This window comes from Dipodomys merriami, unplaced genomic scaffold, assembly GCF_024711535.1.
Source record: "Dipodomys merriami isolate MVZ:Mamm:240054 unplaced genomic scaffold, mDipMer1.0.p SCAF_9, whole genome shotgun sequence".
NCBI classification, from domain to species: domain Eukaryota; kingdom Metazoa; phylum Chordata; class Mammalia; order Rodentia; family Heteromyidae; genus Dipodomys; species Dipodomys merriami.
The window spans coordinates 55418444-55438379 of NW_027206512.1; the positions used below are offsets into that span (position 1 = coordinate 55418444).

General features: G+C 39.2%; 1 protein-coding gene across 4 annotated transcripts in view; it reads left to right on the forward strand.

Moving 5' to 3' along the window:
- The window catches only part of Kcnip4 (potassium voltage-gated channel interacting protein 4), an 896578-nt gene that overhangs the window by 711118 nt on the left and 165524 nt on the right, over positions 1-19936 (forward strand). The window contains exon 1 of one of the 4 annotated variants that reach the window (XM_070012216.1): positions 7476-7682. The exons of the other annotated variants lie outside the window; for them this stretch is intronic. Within the exon in view, the coding sequence (XP_069868317.1) occupies positions 7571-7682 (112 nt within the window). The 5' untranslated portion in view covers positions 7476-7570. Of the gene's footprint in view, positions 1-7475; positions 7683-19936 lie in introns of those variants that run through there. 4 annotated transcript variants of the gene reach the window in all.

Below are 19936 nucleotides of genomic sequence, written 5' to 3' on the forward strand. Positions count from 1 at the left end.
CCCAGACCTTTATCACTTGTTCTGTCTCCTTAACCACAGTGTTATTCCACATTTTAAATCATTCCATTATCTCAGCTTAGATTCCCTTCTGCTTCCTCAAATATAGTTTTATTGGAAGTTCAACCACCTTCATCTCCCTGTCTATCCTGATTTCCAGGGATTGATTGATTGATTGATTTGATTTGATTGATTTACCATTCTACACTGGCTTGAATTCAGGTCCTGGGCACTGATCCTGAGATTCTTTTGCTCAAGGCTAGTGGTCTATCACATTGAGCCACAGCACCACTTCTGGCATTTTCTGTTTATGTGGTACTGAGGAATCGAACCCAGCGATTCATGCATACTAGGCACACATACTACCACTAAGCCACCCTCCCAGCTCCCTGATTTCCAGTTTTATAGTGAGTAACAAGGTGGCAATGTGGTCCTTCAAGTGTTTGCTTTCCCCCAGAAGACCCTAGATCACAGGAACCAATGGCAGGGCCCTGCGGCACCAGGTGACCTGCTTCCTAGAATCAGCAATGGATTGATGCGATGGTGTTCCTCCGAATCACTGTGAGCCAAGCTGTGCCCTCCGATGTGATGTGAGAGGCTTGGAGGTGGGTCTGTGCATGGTGAGATGTGAGTATGCTAAACGACCCCTCTCAAGCAGATGTCAGAACCCTGCTGCTGTCAGTCAAAACTTCCTTGGGTCTGTCCCTCCCTACATCTTCCAAGAACATGTGTTCTCTCAACGTCTTTTATTTTTTCTTTTTTAATTTTTTTTATTGTAAAGATACTGTTCAGAGGGGTTACAGTTACATGAGTAGGGTAATGAGTACATTTCCTATTGAGCATTGTTATCCCCTCTTTTGTTTTTCCCTACCATCCCTTCCCTCTCCACCTCCCCAACTCCTCCCTCCCCTTCTCTCCTCTCCCCTCCCCAAGTTGTAAAGTTCATTCTCAACACCTTTCCACTGCCTTTAAATTCTTTCGTTAGGCTGAGCCAATGCTGCAAAGATGATCAGTTTAGGTCTTCTTTGATTTGTTGTGACTTTGATGCTGCTATGTCCTACCAAGGTCACCTCTGAATCTTCCCTGGTTCCCCAGGCCTTTCTGCCTACTGACATGACCCCCTGCTTAGACTGTGCTAACCAACCTATTGCTTGTCCTGCCTCTGGATTCTTTTAAATGCTATTGCTTTTATTTTAGTAGAGGAAGCATATAGGATACTCTATGATTGACTTCATCGGTTATCTGCTCAGAATGTCTCATTTTTATCTTCATCAAGTAACTCTCTTATAGGCATTTAAGACTTCTTATTAACTGACCTCCCAGTTTGATGGTTTCTTTTTTCTCTTTCTTTTCTATTTTTTTTTCCTTTTCTCTTTCCTTTGTTCTTTTTCTTTCTTTCTTTTTTTTTTTTGAGACACAGACTCACTAGAATAGGCTGGCCTTGAATTTTTTAATTTTTTTTCTCAATCATCCAAGTGCTGAGATTACAACTATGTACTACTCTCTTGAACCTAACTGTCCTATAAAAATGAGCTAATATTCTAATCTCTGACTCTGATATTGCTGATATATCTCATTTGGAATACCTGCAGGAAAGGATCCTATCTTTTGTAATACATTAATTTTGCAAATGTTAGGGAAAGCCTGTCATTGTTCAGCTCTATTCTAAGTGCTAGAAATGGTGTGATGAGCAGGAGGTCTGCATGCATACAAATAGGAAGAACAGGAAAATGAACTTAATAACAAACATAGGGATAAGTTCAGGGACAATCATGTATGCTATGAAAAAAATAATGACTCGCTTAGGTGGAGAAAATATTTCCAATGGGGGAATCAGAAAGGACTAACCTGAACAGAGCCTTGAACCCAGAAGTGAAAGCTGAGGAAGGTGGCAATCTACAGAGGAGCCAGCTGTACCTTTGTGCACAGAGAGATTCCCAAGCACAAACATCATTGATAGGAATGATCTTTGTTGAGTCAACACATTGGAGGACTATATGGGAAGAGAATGGGGGGAGGGCGCAGGGCAGCTAAAATTGGCCTGAACTGATCCTGGCAGCATTGGGTTTCAGACTTTCTCTACCACTTACTAGTATAGAAAGTCTTACGCTAGCCATGAGTGCCAGTTTAGACTAAACAAGCCAAGAGCATAAAGCCCTGTAGCCAGCGCTTAAAAACATCAGTACTCTTACAAGCAGAGGAGTTCTATGTGCTCTGACCTGCCTGAATGCTCTATGTGCTAATCCATGCATGGAAGTAGATACTTTCATTTGCTCACTTTATAAAGCACCAGGAACCCACCACCAAAAGCTCTCTGCATATATTAAGGAGTGCAAATTGGGAGAGGAAGCCAGGATACCTGTTTATGAAACTTGATCTTGCTGTGGTTTCTGATTGGCTAAAGGAAACTTTCATGGCCTCCATTTTCTCATTTTTAAAAGGGGTTCTTGTAAGGAATAAGCAAACAAAATAAAGGACAGATAAAATTAAGACCAAAGTGATCAAGAAATAAAGATGTATGGGAAATGATAGAGTTGGTTTTAAACTCAGCCAAGGATGCCATGAGTCCTTTCAAAGGCAGCTTGGGAGAATCTGTGATGGATCATCTCAGACTGGGATCATTCTTGTGTCACAGCTCCGTTCCCACGTGTCACAACTCCGTTCCCGCTGAGGAAGGGCCTGTGAAGGCTCACTTCTTATGACTTTGTCATGTTAAGAGCCCTGTATACTGTTTAACTGGATCTGAAAAACCTCAGGAGAGCTTGGTTCATTTCTGGTTTTATCAGTGCTCGGATGTCTGAGCCAGTTAATTAGGGTGTCTTCTGGGAGCACCCTTTCTCCAATTAAGTGTCTATGACTCTATTATCTTTTGTGATCCTGCTGTAAACGGTAAAAGGGAGACATTATCCTGCTTAAACAAGTCCAAGGTCTTTCTTGTAATTCATAGTTGGGGCTTGTCCCTGATTGTTTCTCACAACTAAAGTCAAAGATTGTCCCTCTGTCGACTCATCAGAGCATTCCTTCTAAATTGGTTAGTGTTTCTCTTTAATATTTTTAAGTATGTGTTCCTCAGGGCCCTTACTCTTGGAGTACTGGAAGTTTATCGATAGGAATGCTACTTAAAGTTCTCCTTTCCTTTTCAAACTTTTGAAAACTGGTGGCAGCACTAGGTTATATGGCAAAGGATATGTTGTAATGAGTGAAACTTATTAGATCTGATTTGCAGAACTTTAAGATGGAGAATTTGTGTTGCTTTGTGCTGTCGAATTTGTAATAATGTGTTAGAGCAGCAATAGGAAGCTAATACAAACCAATTCCATTATCAGACACATGTGGTACAATGACAGAACATAAACAATCACAGACAGATCGGCTGCCGTAGATATCTACTATGAGCTCTGGAAAACATAGAAGGTCTATAAAGAGAGAGACTTCTATTCTATAGCTCTAGCTTTTGCATTTGGAGCTCGAGCAGATAGATATTCCCTCTGCTTGGATTATTTAAAAATTATAACTTAGTCCCTTTTGCCAAAGATTCAGAAATGGCTTTCACATTCACTGGGTGCTAGTTCATAATGGGTGTGCACCAGTGTTTCTGGTTTGGGAAATCAGCACTCACAACAGATAACAATAGTTGGTATTCACAAATAGTAACACAGACACCTGGCATATTTATTCCTGGACTTCATGGGTAATTTACATATCTCTTTTGTGGAAATGTTCTTATCTTCTAACTAAAAGTATTTTTATTTTTCTGCAATACATAGTCCCTCCTTAATTCTATGCTAATTATGCTATAGATCACTTAACTCTTCAGTGTAGAAAAGTCTCTCTAGAAATAGTCCAAAGGCCTGGCAATGCTTCGGTGGCTTCAGAGGCCTCATGTGTAGGAAGTAGATGTGTATCAAGGCCCCCGTCTGGCCATCTGAGTGAGCATGCTCTAAACATCTACTTTGTGCTTTACTCAGCACTGCTGGAGAATGTGTGTAGCTCTAAGCACACAGGTCTCACCTCTTCTACCAGTCAAATAAGTGGAATAATCCATGTGATCCCTGTGTGTACACGCATGCCCAACACAAATAAAAGAGAGGCACATAGGGACTATGTTGGAATATTTTGACAGAAGGATCTTGAGAAAATATACTTGATCTGTCCAGTCCTGATGTTGTGGCCATTCCAATAGCTGTTGGCTTTTGTGAGTGCCATCTTCCTATGAGCCCATTCTCTCTGGGGAAGAAAGTCACAATTCTTCTTCTGACTCAATGTGGCTTTTCTCTTCAATAGAACCCTCCAGCTTCTTGCAGGTTAATACCAAAGAAGGTTTATCAGTTGGATTTATTATATTTCATAATAAACAGCCATTTATATCCCTTGCAGATGTTTCTTGCCTCCCTAGATTTCTCAGATAAAATATGAAACTTAGTGGCATGTCGCTACTATGTAAAATAATGGGGTTGAGAGTACCAAGTAGAAGAATTACTGATCTCTTTGAGGGCCAGGAGATCCTGCAGCTACACAAGGAGCTCAGAAAACCAAGGAAGAAAGGCAACTTTCATTGCCGTTAGGGAAAGCCTTTCTAGAATGGATCTCATTCCATTGATGGGTACATACATGAACTTCAGGGACAATGAAGGTTCCAGTCCAGGAACATGGATGCAGTTTTTAAATATTTGCCTAATTAGTAGTCAAGAGATCAAATAACAAATATTTTGATGAAATCTACTGGGGATGTAAAAGGGGAAAAACTGAATTTTGGGACCAGAAAATATAAATGAGACTTCTGAATTTTCTAAACTGTTGTGACTATCATCAGGTCTGGATTTTCTAACTGTTGTGTCTTTGATGGGGTCACGTAACTTCTCTGTGTTTTAGTTATTTTCAAGTGTCATCAGGTATTATGTAGGTTTAAAAGACATAATGACATTGGATTTGACCTAATTAACTTTCGTGTCATTTTTTTAACTCATGTCATCTTACTGTAGTGGAAGTTTCAAAGAGAGTTCCTTAAACGTTTCTTTCCCTATCATCTACTAAGGCCAGCATTACCTTTGCTGACTTGCTAGCACAACTGAAAAATAAAATATCTGAATGGATAGTGGTGGGGCAAACAGATGAAAAGGTTTCTCTCATAAACATATTATCCAAACTGCAAGGCACCATTATGATGGCCAAAATGTCCTCCTGGTACACAGAGGAGAAACAAGTCCCTGGGGCATAGGGCAGGCGTGGGGTGGGGGGAGGGGAGACACTCACTTCATCTGAGGAGACCCTCCGGAGTCTAAAGAATTTGCTCTTCCATCAGAATTCCTTAAGTCCACAGCTGAGCAGCATCACCCAGGACTGGGTTTTATCACTTAGTCTCAGTTACTTCTTCAATTAGCTGTGAAAAAGAACCAGCGACATTCTCAATTTAAACGGAGAAAATGGAGATTCAGAAATGGAGCAACTTCCAAAGGTCATGCAGCCAACTAGGCACAAAGCCAGACTTAACTCAGGTCTTTCTGTCCCAAGCATAAGTGGGACAGACTGCTTCTAGTAATGGTAAAGCCCTTCACCATTACTGTTGACGCCACCCCTCTTCCCAAGTGGAGTTGAAGTCCTCTCTTGTCCTCCCACTGAGTCTGGCAAAGGCATCTACTCCACAAGCTGCTGCTACACTCTTGGTTACGTTCCACTCTTTGCCTTCATTCCTCCCTGTTAAATTGCAATCCCCCAAAGGGGAGTATTAGACAACTGTTCATTATTTTATTATTTAAGTATCATTTATACTTCATTACCTCAGCTTCACAAATGTGTGTCAATAATTAAATGGCCTATTTAGTGCCTTCTAGACACGATGCCTATAGCATGGCAAGTAACTTTTCTGTGGGTCTGTTTCCTTGCCTAAGAAATAAAGAAAATCAGAATATCATACAGGGCTGTGAGGATGAGTTGGTTGTTGGTCAGTAATATTAATAAACACATCATAAATGCTCCACAAATATGAACTGCTACTCTGGGGACATTTATTTCCCACAATTCCAGTTCCTTATCAATGGAGAGCTTTCAACGCTGTATTACACTATGGGAGCCACTGAATGGGAAGGGTTTTCAGAAAGGGTAAGTGCCCTGCAGAAGATCACATAGCAGAGAAGAAATGGAACCCATAAGAAGCTCCCCTGTGGGAGGTCTGACACATGGCTTGAAAGCCCTCATGCTTGCAGTGAGTGGCAAGTGTATAGTCCATCCTTTAATTCTCTTCCTGGCATTGTTGAGCAGTGAGTCAACAGAGTCTGAGAAGACCACTGTAGTGAATAACGAGTCAATGTGATTCAGGCACAGAGTCCCTGAAATTTCCCGCAGGCTGCCTTGTTGCCTGCAATCTTCTGGAATAGGATACCTGATGCTATCCTTGAAACTAGTACAACCCACGCTTCCTGGTTCAATGGGAATCATTTGAGGGTCTTGTTTGATTAACAAAACAGACCCTGATGCCTGCTGAACCTGACTCTTCACAAGGGAGTATGCTGAGTCAAAAAAGTCTCAGGTTTGTCATCAAAAGTTGTTGTTGTTCATGTTTGTTTGCCAGTGAAACTGAAAGAGGCTGGGTTTGTAAGAGGCTGGACAACGATTGGTCCAACACACACGGGAGGGTATTTCTAAACATCACTTTAAAAAGCTTTGGCTCCATCCACCTCACCTGCCTTGCATCCATGTTTGTAAAAACAAGGACTCAGTCCCTCAAGAATGAATGCCCTGGACTCCTCTGCGGGGGCCCTAGAATGGCAAATTGGAGTTGGGGAGTTGTCAGGAGCCCTGGGAAGCACTTGTCTGACACAGTCACTGAATCATTTTCTTCTTGCTTTCTCCCTCCTCCTATTCTACCCCCCACCTCCAAAATAAACTGTCCCAGGGATGTCACCAGGGGCTTTCTAAAAGGGAGTCTAAGCACCTGCAATTAGAACGGATTCTTTTTTCCTTTTTTTTTTTTACCCCTTAGCATTCAGAGAGCTAGCAGGCTGAGCTATCTCCCAAAGGAGGCTCTGGGAGGAGAGAGCAGCTGCTAGAAAAAAAAAATAAACTAAAATAAAAGGACAGCGAGCGAGCTGCTGGCTGGCGCAGGGCAGCTCTGCCCAGCCAGCCCGGCTGGGATCATCAGCCTGTGGAAGGCTTGGGCAAGTTCCCTGGGAAGGTGCCTTGCTCCCCCGCGGACACCGCCTGGAGTCTCAGTTCTCAGGTCTCGCCCAGATGTTGCCCTGGTTGCTCTGAAGACGTCCAAGTACCTGCTGGCTGCAGCTGCCGCACCGGGTCCTTGGAAGCTGGTGGGCTGTGCCTGTGTGTATGGGGCCAGGCAACACAAATGAGAGGAGCAGCATGAGAGGCTGGACTTCAGCCCAGGTCTGTCCTCACCCCGGGGGGCCGCCTGCTTTGCTTGATGCAGCTGTGAGGAGCTGCTCAAGTTCCCCCCCAACACACTCACACACTCACACTCACACACACTTGGAAGTCTTTGTTCCAAGCCCTACGTGTGTGGTTGCTCGGATTCTTTAATTAACTCCCTCCACTCCTAAGGGGTCCGAGGCTGTGGGATGCGATGCTGACTCTTGAGTGGGAATCCGAAGGACTGCAAACGGTGGGGATTGTGGTGATTATATGTGCGTCTCTGAAGCTGCTTCACTTGCTGGGACTGATTGATTTTTCTGAAGGTAAAGTGGTGGCTTCCAGTCTGTGCCTTTGCTTAGGTCTGGTTCCCAAGCGACTGATCCAGATGCTTCTAAAGTTGTGAAGGCTTCAACTCCCCAGTCAAAGTTGTTAACATATGCATGCTTGATTGACAGACCAGCCTAGCAACCCGAGGGTTTATTTAACTGTGACCCTCAGCTCCCCCTCCCCACTCCTAGATCTCTAGCCCTGGAGGGGGAATGGGTTTTGTAGCGTTTTGTTTCTATTTGAAACCTCTCTAGGCTTATGGTATTTTGTGGGTTAAAAGTATTTCCAAGGTGGGAAGTTAGATCTCTGCGGTGGGGTGATGATACAGGTTGGCTTTTTGATGGTGAAGGTGGTGTTTGCTACCACGCCTCATGCCCTTAGTGATTTCATTCTCCTAAGACTTTTGATTTGCAAGGAAGATTTCTTAGTGTGTTTCATTAGTCACAAGGTGCTGAGGGGCAGGGGGAATACAGCTAGGTGTTTCTGATTGTGATAGAACGTGGTTAACTTTTGGTGTAACATTGATTTAACTGGGGCTTAATGAAAATGTATTTCGAACACTTCTTTTTCAAAAGTGTCCCATTGGCATTTCACAATGAGGCACTTTGATCATTTGTCTCCTGGGCACAAGCCCTCACACACAGGACAGGACTGTGGCTACCAATAAATAGTTTATCCAGCTAATAGAGAATTTACCTTTGCTATCCCAAGTCATTTTTTTTAATTCAAAGACTGGAGAGTTTAGAGAAAAAAGTTAATTAGCTTTGTTTAAGAATGGAGATATACATCAATATGTGTGTGTCCGAACACACATAAATAGAGAGAGCATGTATATGCTTATATATATATAATAAAAAATATCCTCAGTGCTGCTACTGAAATATCAAGATTTGGCCAATTTTAACTCAAATTATTGGCTGTCAAGTCTATATATGATTTTGATTTTCTTCCTAAATGGCAAAATGGAGTCCTAGATACTCGCTAATAATTTTTCCAGATATGGATATAATATTTTATGGCAGATGTATAAATATTCTCATGTTCTGAATGATATAAGGAAAGAGGATGATTTAAATCTCTGTACAGTTATTGCAACCTTTCTCACTTAGAAGCTAAGATCTGATGGTAAAGGTGTCATTATAATCTCATACACAGTTTGTTTCTGTTAATATGTTAATAATGGCCATTGTATCTCATTTTTTAAAAGTCCACTATTCTACAGAATTGGTTTGTTATGCTCCAATTGCTCAGATTAACATGAGAACATAGGTTGTCGTGTAATTTTCATGTATTTTATAAGTTTGTTTAGTCTATGACAACTTCTGCTTAAGCACAGCGAAATACTAAAATAACATTGAATAAAAAACAAAGAAGTTAGGATTCTTTTCTCCCCTTACATAACCCAGGATTTTTATTTAATTTCTAGAAGGAAAACAATGCACAAACTTTTCAAAATGTTGGTCTTTACTATTTTTGATATTCTTTATTCAAAACATTAATGTTACTGACTTAATGCAATATAAGCAAGATAATCTCAATTTATTTGATGAGAAGAATTTACTTTTCTGTCATTTGGTCATTTGGATTTCTTCCCTGAATTTCCTTGAGCCATAGCTACCAGAGTTAGTGCTCAAGACTCAGGGTAGCTTAGCTAAAGACTTGGATCTCAAGGATACCCACCACGGCAGTAGACACTCACATCAGTGTAAGATAGCACATAATTGCTTTATTCCTCATAATTGATAATGCAGAAAATTGAAAGTTAACAGTCCCAAGTGGGAGAACGCTGGCAATGATTCAGTTTCAAGTTTTATGTCACTTAAAATGGCAAGTTTTCAGACTGAAGCTTCAAATTTTGAATTCTAACAATATGTGAAGTAGAGTTATAAAGTTAACTTCTCTCAACTAGAATCAAGGACTTTCTCATGATTAATATCCAAGTCACCCATATTTGAATCACAGTTCACTTTTCTATGTGCTCATATAGACACATGTACATGTTTACAGACCTTACGTGGAAAGCTGGAAATACTGTGGATTCAATGTACAATAGAAGCATTGATCATTCTAAACTGCAGATTGCTAGCATACATATGGCAAGGTACACATTTATCCATGTTCTTTAGTTGTTCTGGAATACATGTTAGGAAGTTCTGGTCTTGTCCAACCCTCTTATCTTACATAGACCATAAATTAATGCACACCATAAAGAGTAACTAATTTCCCAGAAGACAAAACTAACCAGCAACAAAGGTAGGACCCTAACCAAAGACTACTGAATACATGGAGTGCTTCTCTTACCTCAAGATACTTAAAGTTTAAACTCAGGACCTCTTCTTTGCAAGGCAAGTGTTCTACCACTTGAGTCATGCCTATAACCATTTTTTGCTTTAAGTTATTTTTTAGAAAGGGATGGATATATATTATATGAGATTACAATTGTGAACTACTGCACTTAGCCTTCTAAATAACAATAACAAAAATAATAATCTCTTCTTTTTCTACCTTCTTCCTTCTTTTTTTTGGGGGGGGGCCATTTGTGGGGCCTGAACCCTGGGCCTGGGCACTGTCCCTCAGCTCTTTTATTTGGGGGGGGGTCCAGTCTTGGGGCCTGAACTCTGGTCCTAGGCTCTGTCCCTCAGCTCTTCAGCTCAAGGCTAGCGCTCTACCACTTGAGCCACAGCGCCACTTCCGGCTTTTTTCTTTTTGCTTATGTGGTGCTGAGGAATCGAACCCAGGGCCTCCTGCATGCAAGGCAAGCGCTCTACCACTGAGCCACCTTCCCAGCCCCGCTTTTTCCTTCTTTCTCCTTTCTTCTTCTGTTGTGAGTCATCAGGCTTAAACTCAGGGCCTGGGAACTCTCCCAGAGCTCCTTTTGCTCAAGACTAGCACTCTAGCACTTTGAGCCATAGCTCTATTTCTGGTTTTTGAGTGGTTGATTGGAGATAAGAGTCTCATGGGACTTCAAATCACAATCTTTAGTTCTGGGCCTCCTGAGTAGCTAGGATTCTAGTACTGAACCACTGGTGCCTAAGTCCTTTGAATTCTTGAGTCTTTCCTAACTGAAAACTAAAGTGTAGAAAAAATACTTGAAAGAATACATCATTAAGAAAGATCATGCAGTACCCACTTAATTTCTATAAAGCTTTTTACCCCATCCCCAAGCCTAGGACCAAAGCATTAGGCATGAGCTAGCTAAGCCAGACTACTGACTTTTTTTTTTTTTTGTCAGTTGTGGGGCTTGAATTCTGGGCTTGGGCACTCCCTGAGCTCTTCAACTCAAGGCGAGTGCTCTACCGCTTGAGCCACAGTGCCACTTCTAGTTTTCTAGTGGTTTATTGGAGATAAGTGTCTCACAGACTTTCCTGCCCTGGCTGGCTTTGAACCATGATCCTCAGATCTCTGCCTACTGAGTAGCTCAGATTACAGGCATGAGCCACAGGCACCCAGCTAACTGACTATTTTTATAAATTAGGACAAAGACATTCCAAGTGGTTTTCTAAGCCCTTTTCCTTGTAAGGTGTGCATTACTCATTCAATAATGACAAATAACAAGTCTAAGTAGCATCCAACAAGAGATCCAGTAAGAATGTAAGAATTCTGGCTTATGTCCTCTGTCCTGTTTTCCTTATGCTATGACAATGATACAACAGACTTAGAACGTGGGCTTTAGCATCACCAGCCAAGTGAAAGATCAAGAAAAGACAAAGATAACTAAAAACCAAGCCGTTGATAAATTACATAATTCTTTCTAGTATTAAACAATAAAAATGTGCACAAGAATTATCCCTGTGGAGATTGTGAAATACTCCCCTGATATTATACTACCTACCAAATAGAAGGAATAATAAGACAGAGAGAATTGACATTCTTGTTTATGACAAAGTTTATGACAGATCCCACAGCAAAACTTCAAGCTTCTTTTAAGCAATACTAACTTTTGATGTTGTCCTGAGTAGTCAATGATACATGAGCTGTTTCCTCCGGTGTAGCTGTGTATATCAATTAACTTAGAACATACTTTTGAGTCTATTTGGATAGAAGGTTGAGATAAAGTAGTATTACTGTGATATTACCATCTCTGATGATGGTGAGAAACGGAGATAGAAAAGTGGTAAGAGAAACTATTTTCCCATTTTAATTAGCTGCTGATTTTGATAAAATCCTATTAAAGATCTCTTTTAGTTTAAATCCAAGATTTTAGGAAGCAAAAGTAATTTGTAAGGAGGATTAGAATGACTAATGAAATTTTAATATAATGATTTGAGGTTTTAACACATATCCACTTGTTAATAAGGGGAATCAGGATGAATACTCATAAGATTTATTGTCTGATTTCATAGTTTAGCATGTAATTTATATATGGCATACTGAATTCTGGATTTGCACAAGGTCATCTGTTGAGTGTTGATGGAAATAGTAGGAGAGCAAAAGGAAATTCCCTCTGCAAGTTTGCACACTAGCAATTTTTTTTAGTTCATGTCAATAAATATTATTTTATATGATCAGAGGCACAGAAGCAGAGTGGTAAGAGATTCTTTAGAAAATGAGACATAAGAAAACACATGCTGAGCATAGAGCTCAGAAGTATTGAAGCATAGGTGGAAAGGGGCATTCTCCAAAGGGACCAGGGGAAGTTTCAGAAGGAAAGAACCTTGTGCCACACTTAGAAGTTGGAAAATAATTTCCCTAATTAGACAATGAAGGAAGTAGAATCCAGACTGAGCTAAGAGCTTGAGCTGCATCTTTAAGCCTAAAAGATGGCTTATATGACTTAAGGCCTTGGACTCAAGTATGGCTTGTAGCACATGGAGCTCAGATTTTGCTGTGGGAGATATGGCCTCAATGGTCATTTGAGGTTTAATTTTGGGAGTATACATTTATTCCCTAACCAGTGAGAATCATTGACTCCAAGTCTTCCACTTTGTGGAAACCAATCAGTGTTTAGGTAGACCAGCCATGGAGTGAAGGTGAGTTCAGAGCCAGCAGTACCAGCTCTGCTTCTGTAGCAATTCAGATGAGAGACAAGGACAAAAATCCATATAGTTCCCTTGGCAATAAAACACTCAGAGAGAACTGTCAGTTTCCAGTTTATCCAGACATTCTCACTTAATACAATATCCATGGCTTACAGGACAAAAAAATCGATTTTATTTCAGGGCAGCATTGTTGGGCTTTAAGTATTTTTTTCTGATGAAAAAAGAAAGAATTTTGGAGTATACAGTGTTCATAGTTCTACATGTACAGCTCCACATGTAATGGGAACTTAAAAATTGGAAGATTCATCTTATATCTTCTAAGCTTGTTAGTCATTTTAACTATTTTATTTTGAAAATTTTTGCATGGGAAACAAAGCATAGAAAACAGTGTAAAAAGCCACCCATTATATATATATATATATATATATATATATATATATATATATAAACTAGCTTTGATAATTACCAATATTTTTACCATTTTTTTCAACAATGGCTCACAGTTAATAAACATAGCCTTCTTGTCTACGATATATGCTATTTCAGTTACCAGGATCCTAAGGTGAATATAAGGGGTTCATTTCCTCAAGAAATTCTTAGTTGTTAGGTAAATAGGAATATAAATCAATAAAATATGGTCCATTGCAGTAAATACACCAATTTAGGTAAATCCGAGAAGAATGCAGTTGATCTAAGGGGAAGATACAGAAGTGGTGAGAGGTAATCCTAAGGTGGAGGTAACCTCTAAGCAGAGTTTTTATTGATGAAGAGAAATTAGCATGCAAGCAATGTGTGTGTGAGGTACTATAGCTAAGGGTGAGGTTACACCATGTGGGAAGCACTGGGACCAAATATAACCTATGGAATTCTTGGATCTACAACATAAAGGTATATGAGAGTCAATAGCACACTTTTACTCCTCCCTGATGATAACTGTCTTTGCTCTTTAGAGTAATACCTTGTCTATAGAAGAGACAACACTAATTAACATACACTAATAATCAAAGTAAGGATCATCAGTGCCACTTTCAAGTGTGCATGATCAACCAAAACGTGTTGATTACTGTATGTCTTTACTTGTTTTTCTGAGCATAAAATCTCATTCAAGATAATTATGCCTACCCACTAAAAGCATCTGGAACTATTGTTCATCAGAATTCTGTAGCCCTGGGAAATACTTTCATCTGAAACATACAACTGTGAGGTGCAGAAACCTAGCTTAGGTGGGCTTTGGAGAAGCCCATTCGATTGTATAATTGAGGATGCATTATTGATTTATAGTTGAAATTTACAACTATGTAGGAAACACCTACTGTGTGAAGAGTAGAAGGCAGGAAAATGTTTTCTTGTCCTTGAAGAGGTTCAATTTGTCTAGGAACTAAAGACTTTGACAGGTGGAGATGGGAAGCTGAAAAAAAGAAAAAACCTCATTTTACAAGGCTTCCAAAACTTTATTTTTGAAAGTCCGATTAACCCTACAAAAGTCCACAAATCTCTGCTCTAGATCTGGTAATATACTTGATATTTATTTGCTTTAGGACTATTATTTTTTCAGTGTTGCTTCTTCAGAGTACCTACTGCCTATCCTAGCTAAGAAAGTGGAATTTCAACCTTTACTTGGGCTAGAATATTCAAAAGGATGGATGAAAAAGGAAGAGAAAGAGACAGAGAGTAATGCAAAGACATAGAGACAGACTGATAGGACAGGAGATACATGGAACAAATTAAAGAGTATTAAAAAAGATGTAAAGGGTCTGAGCCTATGGTATTGCTTCTTCCCAGGGTTTAAAGAAGAAGGGTATTGACCTGGATTGGAAGCTCTTGTGCAGCCAGAGTGATTCTGCAATAGATTATGTTAGTCATATTTAAATGAAATGAAGAGTGGACAGAAGCCAGCAGTGCAATTAGTAAAGAGGCAACATTCATGGGTCTTAGCTGGGCAAGCAGGGAGATTCGTTTTGGTTGCTTGAAGTTCATATTTCTATTTCTGTTCCAACATGATTCTAGAATGGTATTTTGTGACTTGATCAGTCATGGATACAGCGTGATCTTTGTCTGACATTGACATTCTGTGGCATTGCCTATATTCACCAAGAGAACACTATGACTGAGGTAATCAGATGAGATGAGATCAGCTTCTCTTAAATGCCAAGGTTGCCTTTGTCCTCTCACATAAGCAAGAGGGCAGAGAGGGTCAGGGGAAGGAAAGCGTGGGATTACACGGGAGACATACCAGAGTTTGAAACCTAATTCATACTGAGTGCTCATGGCTCACACCTGTCATCCTAGCTACTCAGATAACTGAGATCTTAGTGTGAAGTCAGCAGGGCAGGAAAATCCATGAGACTCTTTGATCACCAAAAAGCCAGAAGTGGAGCAATGGCTCAAAAGGTAGAGTTTCTTTTCAGTGAAAGAAGCTCAAGCACTGAATTCAAGCCCAGGACTGGAACAAATAAACCAAGAGCAGCAACAACAAAAACGTAATTCATGAGTGTTAAGCAAGTAACTTAACCTTCCAGAGCTTCAGCTTTCCTTTCTGTAATGTGATGTTATGACAAATTTTCAAGATACAAGTGAAATATCTAGGTCTGTGTCTCTCCCAGAGACAAGAGCCTCTGTCTCTGTTTGTATAGTGAATAATAGGTACATGTTAAAATTCCCTCAGGTAGACCCATGAAACTTTAGAATGTCCAGTTAACTAGAAGTGCCAGTTAACATGGATATCTTGGCCCTATCCTAGTTACTAATTCAGTGGATCTGTGATAGAGATCTGAGAGTTCAAATTTCTTATTATTTCCTAGGCTGAAGCTACACTGACAGCTATACTGTCCAGAAGCTACACTTTGAGAAGCATTGATTTAGACAATAGATCCAAAAGGTCAAGCACTCAATGTCTACAAAGCATTCTTCACCAACTTCAATGGTACTATTGAGCTTTATTGAAGAGACATGGTTGGCCAGCTTTTCTTAAATATTTTAGGGTTTGTGGATCAACAGTCTGTCATGACAATTCAACCCTTGTGTTACAAAACCAGCCCCAAATAATGCATAAAAGTGGATACAGAATTGTAGCAATAAAGCTTTCTTCATACATCTTCACATTTGAGGTTCACATAATTTTCACACTCACAAAATATTTAAAGTCTTTAACCATTGTTTTAAACATTAACTAATCCTTAATTGACAAAAATGTACAACAGGCTAGTTATGAACTCCTGTTGAAATTTATCAGGCTTTCACCTAGAGATGAGATCTGCTGATGGTCTCATGTTGACAGGAACTGTATCTAGATTTTCTGAGCTCTGAGTCTCATTGGGTGGGTAGATGGGGGTTTCACGTCTCTTTGTAGGTTAGTGGAACTATCTGCCAAATTAGCAAGTGACTTTTATTAGCATGTGTGCATGTATGTTTATCTAACAAATTGTTTTCCTCCAATTCCACACTTTTTGGGTAAATTAGAGAGTTTTATGTGAGTCAATGTATAAAGTAGTGGCTAAGATCATGTGATATGAAATGAAAGACACTAAAGTTTGTTAGAGTTTTACCTTTTATTAGATGTACAACTTTGGACAAGACATAGACTCACTTAAAACTCAGTTTCCTTGTGTGTAAACAGGGGAAATAGGAGTAGTTACCTCCTAGTATTATTGTAAGAATTTAATTCAATGAAATTTTTAAAGGATCTGGTAGACAGAGCTAAATAAATGTTGGCTATTGCCTACAGGGTTGATAGCACTGATGTCTTGTTTACCATGTGCATCATCTCTGTTGAGCATAATAATTTACTCAGTTCTCTAATAATATACCTATTTTCATGTGTGTCCATAATACTTACTAGTAACTTAAAATCGTGATTTGGGTTAGAATGATATGCAGCACAAGAAAACATACAAACTTGGGCTGGGAGGTGGCTCAGTGGTAGAGTGCTTGCCTTGCATGTATGAGGACCTGGGTTCGATTCCTCAACACCACATAAGCAAAAAGAAAAAAAAGCCAGAAGTGGCGCTGTGGCTCAAGTGGTAGAGCGCTCGCCTTGAGCTAAAGAGCTGAGGGACAGTGCCCAGGCCCAGAGTTCAAGCCCCATGACCAACAAAAAGACAAAAGAAAAGAAAAGATACAAACTATTTGGTTTATCAAACTTCCCTGACTTCATATCTGTGCAGAAATTAGCAGGGAACATGAAGGACAGACTGACCTTTGGGGAAATTCTGTGACCCTTGAGTTGAATCCCAGTGTCTCTCTCAACATGAGCCTTTGTGCATCCTTGAAAACTATTGAAAACTGACAAAACCTAGTTATAGCATTCTCATGCATCAGCTTCATGTTGATACTAGTAGCTGAGTGTCTACTTAACATTTTACCCAGAATGCCTTCTGCAAAAATGTTACAATTTCCTTCCCACTTGAGCTCAATTCAAAACCCACCCTGTCCATTACCTCCTTCCCTTTGTAATCCAAATTTAACCATGCTTCAGGCTCATTATACACACTGTAGAAATATCAACCGTTAAAAAGCCTTTATGTATATTTTTCACGTTATTTATTCTTTCCTTTTCTCCTGACTTAGGAAGGAAGCAATGCTCTACCTCAGCTCCATAAAGCTTTGGGAGAGTTTATCTTGTCCTTCCATTGAGTTCAGTGCTAGACTAGACACTCCATTGGAGTCCATAAATTTGTTGAATCTCAATCTCACTCCCATGTTATCTCTCCTCTAATATGATTTTATATTCTCACAATAGAAATCCAAGGTACTGTTCAAAATTCTTCTGTTCCATCTATCAAATAAATTCTCATTGTCTCTAAGTTTTATAATAGAGATTAGTATCAGAGAAATAACTTCCTGCTCACAATCATCTCTGGTCATTTCTTTTTCCTTTTCCTCCTACCCAACTTTATGTTCCAGTAGCTATATAATGAAGTCCCTCACGAATCTCCTGCAATTTCCAGCTGCCCCACTATGGTGTGTGCTGGTCTTTCCAAATACCTTCCTTTCTTGTATTTTCTGGAAACATTTTTCAACTATAAACTCTTAGTTTCTAATTCTTTCTCTGGAAAGTCTGGGTTGACTTGCTCAAGAGAAAGATAGTCTGGTTCCAGTGAATGCTTTCAAGCCTCTTCTCAAGCCTCCTCTTTACCTATTATGCATGCTTCAGTGCTGTCGAATTTCTGTCACTTCTTGAATAGTCTATGCTGTTTCATGTTCTGTACCTTTTCTCTGGCTCTGTCCCTTCTGGAACATAATCCCTACTGATCTACACCTGATTAACTCTTCCTTATCCTATAGACTCAGCTGAGGAGCCATCTCTTTCAAAAAATCTCCCTTAAACTACCTCATTGGATGCACATAAGAGTGCATTTCTTTTATCCCCAAAGCACTCCCACTTATCACTTCAAACTACATTAAACTCTTGATTGCTATGTCTTTCTCTTTCCCTTAACCTCAAGCACCACATAGGCAGAACACTTAGATGCCTTTTGTGGGTCTGTGGATGGATGGGTAGATAATGAAGAGACAAGTTTATTCAGAAGTTTTGGCACTAAGCTCAACCTGCAACAGTCTTGAAGTAATATAATTTTAAAACATTTTCTTTTAAGCAAATCTTCTCAACACTGGTACTTTCAACCTCCAGGGCCCGATAATTCTTGTTGTGGGTGTTTCCTGGGCATTAAGATATGATTGGCAGCATTCTTGGTCATTGTAAACTAAACGCCATTAGCACCCTTCCTGGGGTTGTTACCAAAAATATTGTTAAGCATGTCAAATGTCCAGAGAGTGGGGTACAGGTACCAATCTTCCCCTACTGGGAACCACAGGATAAGCCTTTGTAGGTAAACATTTTCATAACTTATAAGTCTAACCTTGAGTTTGCACATCATAGCTCTGAAACATCTTTCTTGGGAAGTCAAAACTGAATGTTGGAAAAGACATGTATTTTTTTTTCATTCAAAAAATAGTAAAAATCATGAAGGACAGCTTATCAATATAAAAATAAAGAAATATGAGAAAATACCCACAGCTACACACACTTCAAATAATTACCACAGATAGTAATTTTTATTTATTTATTTTCATTTTTAATATGTAGATTTCATCCTTAAATTTAATAATACTGTCAGTATGTAAAAATTTTATATAGCTTTAAATTTAATAGAATATCAATACTTTTATATTAGGTTATATACTCATAAATATTTAATATCTCTATTTATATTTTATAAAACTTTGCTTGATCATTTATTATAGTAGTTGCAGAATATGTAAGTTATTGCTACAGTTTTTCCTAGTCTGAATATTTCTGCAGTAAAATCTTTGTATCAAGTTATTTTTATTCTTAAACATGTTCAGAGCTTAGAGTCACATATACACACACATAATCAACCAGCGTCATATATAGAAAGAGTCTACACATATACTTATACATACAGAATCATATATAGATATACTTACATTTGTAAATTAAGTCATATTTATTAGGTTGTATCTATCAATCTATCTATCAAACTGACCCAGTTGTTTGCAATGAGGTAAAATTTCCTTGTCATACTTGTCATGTATGAGTGAGATACTAAACCTAACAAGCTCAATATTAATGAGCATTGGTGATTTTTAAAAAAACTGTATTATCGTTGTACTGTTAGTATAGTTTATTGGGAAATTCAACTTTGTGTAAATAAAAAACTCCTATTTTGCCACCCATGATGAATCATCAATCACTATTTCTCTTTATGAAATTAGCTCAACATTTTTTTTAATCCAACCATTTTACTCATTTCAGTCATCAAGCCTGACATAAGGAGATACTGGATTAGTCACTGAAAAACAAGATGAAAAATTATTCTACAAGATGAATTAAGTCTTAAGTTTGTACATATTTCGAAAAATTGATGCATATATAATTATTGCTGTTCATATTTGCATAAATATTTCCTGAGCCTTTCTAAAACAAGTGTTTTGCTTAGATGACTTTAAATAGTAGGGAAATAGATAAATATTTATTTTTTGAGATAAATGCACATCATAGCGTGGGTCTGGAATGACTCCCTGGAAGTCTCCTGAGTTCAAGCCTTGGTTCTTATCAGATGGATACAATAACCCAGAGGTAATTGGATCACTAGGCTTTCACCTAGTCAATGGATCGATCCACTGATCGATTTACAACTAGATAGCATGACTAGGAGATCATAAGAAATATTTGGAGGTGGGGCCAGTTGGAGGAAATAGGGTTCTAGGGGCATGTTTGGAAGGCTATGTCTAGTTTCAGGTCCCTTCCT